Genomic DNA, 7,512 nt, shown 5'->3' on the forward strand with positions numbered 1-7,512 from the left:
TAATGCGTCACTAACACTCCACATGCTACGCCGCTTGAAAATTCTATCTACCCACGACATATTGACAATAGTAGACCTGCAGGATGGTGAATAACGGCATGCCTACCGTACTCTCATAGCACATCCTGAATCACAATTAGTCATATGCCACGTCCACCATCCCAAAACTCTATAAATAAGGAACTCTCATACATGGAGTATCATTAATATCCAATCTTTTCATTTATTACTTACATTCATTACTCCTTACTCTCATCTCTCTCTCATATTTACTCTCAATCACTCTCATAAAGTCTTGTACTAACTTGATCGTCAGAGAACATTTTCAGGTACCTCCACCAGCGGGTTCAAGCTCAGTTCCGACCAATCTTCCAAGACAAACTACTTATACGGGTCCTCAACTCCGATCATTCCCGATCAACCTCAAAGAACACTAACAATAATCACCAACACCCGCCCCATGATCCTCCTAGAAAAATTCGACTTCACCCACTCTGGCCACGTCACCATCCGCATCTTTATCATCACTCTCACCCCACCTCCCCTCAACCCATCCCCTGCTTATTCCTCCTAAATGAAGATTCCCTCCAAATCCAACAAAACCCTTCCACCCTCATCCTCGATTCCCATTTCCCACTACATCACTCACCTCTTCACCTTCTGCGACCTTTCTCCTCCTCCCTCCGCCTTCCACAACCGCTCCTTCCCCTAACGAATTCTCTCTCATCTTCTCCAATTGTGCCCCTAACCTCTCCGTCTCTATGTCCCTAACGCCTTGTTATGTTTCTTTATTTTTTAAAAATTAATAGTCTTGTGATTAATAAATGGCCTATTTTTATGTTTTTTTTTTCTCTTTTAAACTTCATATTTGGCCTTTTTTATAATTTAAGATAAATTTTATATTATGGAAATAATGGATTTTGGGAGAAAAGTTCTAATTCATGTAAAAGCACAAAAATAAAATCTCAAAATTTGGTAACATCACCAAGAAGATTATCAAATCGAGATTTTTTTTTAAAATATAAAAGAGCACACTATTAATTAATATTTTTTGTTAAAGTTTAAAAGTTTATGTAATTTAGGTTACAAATTTATTGCCTATATAAAACAAAAAAGGTCTTGTTACATTATCATGAATAGGTAGACTTTCCTTCAATATCTCTAAATGAGGTTCATTTGCTTATGGTGAAGCCTCATACACAACTTCTATACTTTTTCATTATTATAATAAATTTTTAATTTCGAATTCAAATAATATTGATACATCACATTAAATTGAAGTTGAATAATTTTTCAAGTTCATCTCTTTATCTTTTAATCTTTTCTCTCGTCTATTAACTATTATTATTAAATAAACATTAGTGATGTTCTCAAAAAATAAAAGTTGCCTCTTCTTTATATTGTTTTTCCCTTCCAACAATCTTCTTTTTTCTCCAAGTTTCATTTCATTTTTTCTCTTCCAAAAATCTTCTTTTTCTCCAAGTTTCATTTCATTTTTTCTCATCCAACAATCTTCTTTTTCTCCTAAGTTTCATTTCATTTTTTCATATCATTTCATTATGCCTCTTTGTTATTGATTTTTTTCTTTCTCTTCCAACAATCATATTTAAAGTGTATTTTTCATTGATTATTTATTTATTTATTTTGTATATATATTCTTATTTTGTAGATCTAATATTTAAAGTGCATATTTTATTGATTTTGTAGATCTGTTCTTATTTTGTCATTGATTTTTTTGTTTACTTTTTCATTGATTTCCTTATTTTGTAGATGTGTTCTCACTAGTTTTATTATTTTATAGATATATTCTTCCAACATTTCCTTTTGTTAGCGTTTGATAAGCATTTCTATTTTGTAGATTTGGTTTTCCCTTCAAAACCTATTGTATGTATTAAATCTCCATTTATATATATATATATATATATTTTTCATTTCCTCTCTTCATTTGTAGTTTGGTTCTTCCTTGAAGCATCTTTGCAAGTTAGTTTTCTCCTCTCCCTATCTCTTATTTTGTTTATACACTTTTTTTATTCAAAGAATCATTATTTTAATTTTTGTTTTGCATGTCTCAAAAATACATGCAATGTATCCTCATGTGAAATAAGGTAAGGATCATGGTTAGTTACTCACTTATTGGATTTTGTATTTTATTTTCTATATTCGATGGTTTTTAATATATATGTTATTTAACACACTCATTTTGGCTCAATATTTGAGTTTTTGGAAATTTTATTTAAACTTCATTACCATTTTTTCTGTTTTTGATGGTGTGTGGCTTAATTTTAATATGGAAGGTTGAGTTTGTTTTTAAATTTGGAATCTTTTTGTTTGTTTGTTGTTAACTCTCTCTAAAATGATTTTGAAAATATATGTTGTTTAAAACTCATACTAGTTGTTTGTTTGTTTTTCCTTTACTCATTTGAGCTTTTGTTATTTTTAGCTAAACCCCATTATCATTTTATCTTTCGATTACAAGTAAAATTCTTTTGAATTATTTGGTTGTGTATGAATTATTGCATAATATAATCTCTTTTGAATTATTTGGTTGTGTATGAATTATTGCATAATATAATGTTTTTTTTTTACTTCCTTAACCTATATAATCCACTTACATCTATGACTTGATGAGCTGGACATGTCAAATACCCATTTCTGTAATGTTTTGTTGTGGCCGGAAATTTCAGCAATTACTAAACTCTAATTTGATATTGTTTTAAGTTAGTTATTAGGTTATATAATGGTCATCAAAGTGGTGTTTATTGCTTGACTCTCCTTGACTGGAATACATGATTCTATTTGCCCAATATGAACTTTATTAATTAGTTACCTTATGCTTATCATTCATTTAGGTGGATGATTGTTATTTTCTAAATTGTTCTCAATATGATTTGAATTTTGTTATTAAAAAAAGAAGAAAGGTGATAAAGACTTTATTGGCACTAACTTTTAAGGTCTGGGATATATGTAGCAAAATGTAAATTCACGCTATTTCTAATAATGATAATAATGTTTGCTCTATGTTTTTGTTATATATTAGTTTCTTTTTTAGTATTTTGAATGGTGCTACAAATTTGTATCATCAATAGTATAGATTTATTTAATAATATTGGCATGCATATAATCTTCAACCTTTAAATGCAGCTTTGAAACACGAAAATGGTTACGACAAAAAAATTCCAAATGATTTGAAATGTTAATAAGTTGACTCTATTGTGGTGTCAATTACTTTTCCTAATGACATTATCTTTGATGGTTACATAGTCAATATTTTACACTATAAATATTATATATTTGCCTTCTTAATTATGATTTATATGTAAGTGTTTTGAACATGCATTAAAATAAATGTGATGATTTATTATTATGTACTTTCGGTGTAAATTAATATTTTAAATCTCTAAGTTAGGTTCTTATTATATGCAACTTATCAATGATTAATATTTATATTTGTCATTTTATTTTATCAAGTCATGACATAATATTATTAATATATATCTTTTAGCATATTTTTAAATATATGTACAATAAAATTATTATTTAATGTACATGTAACATATGTATTATTAATCATACAGTAAAAAATACTCTCCTATAAGAATGCACATCTAACACCAAGATAATTCCTTAATAGTTTGACCAACATTGGAATTCACCATTTTGTAGACTTTGAGACAATTCATTTCTAGTTGAATATAATTTGTGGGCGGAGACCCTTCCTTACCCACTGGACCAATATTTATTGGCTTAAAAAATCAGTTGAAATTTCAAAATAATATAAAGAACCTGAAGCATAATTATGTTGATAATATAACCATAATTTAAAATAAAAGTAATTATATATTATCATAATATGATTAAAAAAAATACTGCAAACAAGCATTATATTACTTATTACATGAAAATAGAACTAATATTAGAGGTTAAAGATTTATTACTAGTCGATCAACGAGTAAACACATTTGATAGATATTTGAAAATTTCAAATTGTGTATGGAAGATTTTAAAGAGAGATGAAACTCACTTAATCAAGCCTACTCGAAAGAGATATATGTTTGGTGAATCACCCTTTCACACACACCAAAAATGTTGCCAAACTATCGTAAATGTTCAAATTTATTTAATATAATATAAATGGAGCTATTATGGTTATCTACATATCTGTAGAATTGGTGTAGACATTCTCCATTATCTCAACATTTCTATAGTGACCGGTCAACAATTTCGTTCGTCAACATTGCATCAAAGTGGAATCCAAAGGAAATTAAAATAAATCAGGTATGAATTTATTATCTTAAAAAAACAAGAAAAGAAGAATACCTCTGTGTTTATCCTCAAAAAGGTTCAAATTAAAATAATGTCATGATGTAATGTGATATGTCACACTTAACAACTACATATACCACCATGTTTCTTTTATTTTCCAAAATTGTTAATATTGGACCAAACCATGAAGAATGACTCCAACATCAAGCCACATGATTAGTAAGACAGAGCCAAGCAAGAGCATTGTGACTAGATCCCAAGACATCTGGCCGAGTCAAGCATGAGCATCGTGATCAAAATACCAAGACTTTTGACCCAGCCAAGATTGGATATTGTGATTGAGATATCAAGTCATTTGATCGAGTATCACATAAGGACCTTGGTCGAGAGAAGGAGACACTTGACCGTGTTTCACATGTAGATGCTAACCGAGAGAAGAAGCTTCTTGATTGAAACACACACAAGCCACGACCGAAGCACCACACGCACTAGACAAGCAAAAATGGTGCACAAGGGCACACTAGCAGCGCACCAGTTGGCCACGACAATGGCGCATCAGGCCACGACATTGGCGCATCAACTTTGCATCAAACCTTGATGATTATGCAGTTTCTTATCACGCAAGTTACTTAGGATTTCACTGCTATACTACTGTAAAGTTTATTAAATTGGTTATGTTAATTAGGTAGTTAGGTTAGGTTAGGCTAATTTAAGTGTTATAAATAAGAACACAAGGTTCATAATGTATTCAATTAATCATTCATTTTTTTCGTTTTGACTTCATCGTCAATAATAAAGAGAGGTATTATTCATAGTATGTGTTCATCTTCTTTCAGTTTTTCATGCTTGCTTCTTGTTTCTCAATTCTGTTATGTTATGTCTAAAGTTTTAAACAATGAAGACAACAAGTAATATCACATATAGACAAAACTATCATTTTATATCTAAAGTTATCCTTGTTATAAGCTATATATGATCTATAATTAATTAATTCGCTTTTTTATAAAATTGTATACCTTCGAAATTGTAATCATATTTGTATAATTAAAATCACATATAGATAGAAACTTAGCATTGATAAGTTCATTGACGTGACACTCATACCAAAATTAAATTAAGAACATTCTAGAAAATAATGAACCCATGGTAACTTTTTAAAATTGGCAAAACCTAAGTATTTCAACCCTAACTGGCTAGCAAGATTTTAAACTAGGGCCTACCATCATAATTAATCACATTTTTTAGAATCTTTGTAGTAATTTTATTGACGTAATCAATGATCGTGATTGTATTAATTACATTTTCTCACACTAATCTGGATTTTTAATAAATAATAAATACAATGATGAAACCGTAAATGTAATAGACGATGCAATTTTAAACATTGTTCCCTTGTAATACTTAGCAAATAAGAAGATGAATGAGAAAGATTCATCCATGAAACATTCCAAAGCACAAGGTAGCATCCCCATTTACTTTGATTTAGGCTGAAAACTATCCTCTAAAAACTAAAAAAATAGAGAAAGAGAGGACTTATTGTGGAACATGAATGGTTTGTCTCAAATTTATGTATATATTATGTTAATTAAAAAAATTATACCTTCATTATTAGTATTGTTTTTTCTTTATCTTGATTGACGTAAAACACCATATAAAATAAAATTTGAGATAACAACAGATATATTTTCGAAAAAAAGTAGCTAGAAAGTACTAAAAAAACAACATAGGAAAATTAACCAAATCTCTTTACTGCAAAAAAAGAGGAAAATTAAATCACTCCTTATTAAATTAAACCAAAAAATAAACTAATCAAATCAACCGAAAACAAGCAGACTTTAAAAAACTCTTCTCTATAGAGCATTAGAACATAATTAGAGGAAAAAGAAACAAAACCAGTTTAACACTTCAAACCTTAAACTAATCCCAAACAAGAAGGTCAATCCTTTTCATCCACAACATCAACACTAGCAGCACAAGACAAGAACCTATGGAAAATCCTAAACAAAGCAGCACATGAAATTTCCTTCATTTTCCTCAAAACCAAACACTTCCTTCTCCTACTACTCCTACTTCTCTTCTTCCTCCCACCATGAGAAGAATTAGAACCCACTTTATCCTTCACTTTCCCAAAGCATTTCTGGGTTTTCTCAGGCACTGTTTCTTTTCTTGAAAATTTATAGCTTCTAAGATATATCTGTCTGCATGAAATGCTATTCACTACCTTTGGATGACCGTACAATGCATGCAAAGAATTCGAATCATTATTATTATTTTTACCATTTCTGCCATTGGATCTTACAAACTCTGCGTCTGATTCAGGCCACTTGTATATGTTCACATAACTTGCTCGTACAGGAACACGTGGGTCACGTGCATCGTTCACACAGTTTGATATGCATACTGAAGCCATATTCTTCCTCCTCCTTCCTCTAAGGTGATTTTCTTTGTGTTAGAAGGTTATGGACTTATAGGGTATGTAAATTAATTGCAAGAGAAAAAATGGTAGAAATTAATTAATGGGGTATGGAAAAGGTAGAAAGGGTAATTGAATGGATTTATAATGGTGGGGTTTTCTTATGGGCACGTTTATCATTATGTGTGATGATTTATAATAATGACTGTGTTTTGTTGGTTGTAAACAACATTGATTGAATATAAGTGTATAAGAGTTTGTGCTGTTAGGCACGAGTTTGGTGGCCTAAGAAAATGACAGCGTTATCCAAATATTAAAATGAGAAGATTGCTTTTCTTACATTTGTTTTAGTGCTATCTATGATTATGCTTACTCATTTTTCGCTAGTCGTCTTCTATAAACCTTGTTTTATCCCCGAAAGTTATATTATATAAAAGAGAAAATGACGTATGTAATAATATTGTATTAATTTTATTCACTTTTATAATATTATTTATCATTTATATTTAATTTAGTCATCACTATATTTAGTATGTATAAAGTTGTATAGATATTATACTCTTATAGAATGTTATGAAATTTGAGTCGAACATCAAACTGAAAGATGTCTTGTTTAATCGGTTTAAGCATTTAAACTGTCTGATTGGATGATTAAATATATAATTAATAATTTTTATATGTAAATATATATTTATATAAATGTAATATTTTATATAATTAACAATTAGGTATAATTATGTTGAGCTAATACTTATTTATTTTTTTTGGACGAAAGTAAAACAAAACATTAGTGCAACGTTCAATTTTTTAAATTTTAAGTAAATTGTTAGGTTCAT

The 7,512-nt window shown here is 29.5% G+C and overlaps 1 protein-coding gene across 1 annotated transcript; it reads right to left on the reverse strand.

The window, feature by feature from the left end:
- Nucleotides 6,182–6,945, reverse strand: LOC109336189. The gene has a single exon (XM_019572628.1). It carries the CDS (start codon nt 6,671–6,673, stop codon nt 6,200–6,202), a length of 474 nt encoding a protein of 157 aa, XP_019428173.1. The 5' UTR covers nt 6,674–6,945; the 3' UTR covers nt 6,182–6,199.

This window comes from Lupinus angustifolius, chromosome LG20, assembly GCF_001865875.1.
Source record: "Lupinus angustifolius cultivar Tanjil chromosome LG20, LupAngTanjil_v1.0, whole genome shotgun sequence".
Lineage (NCBI taxonomy): Eukaryota > Viridiplantae > Streptophyta > Magnoliopsida > Fabales > Fabaceae > Lupinus > Lupinus angustifolius.

Excerpts from the sequence above, each read along its gene's own strand:
- LOC109336189 (XM_019572628.1), bottom strand. The coding sequence starts at position 6,673 with ATGGCTTCAGTATGCATATCAAACTGTGTGAACGATGCACGTGACCCA.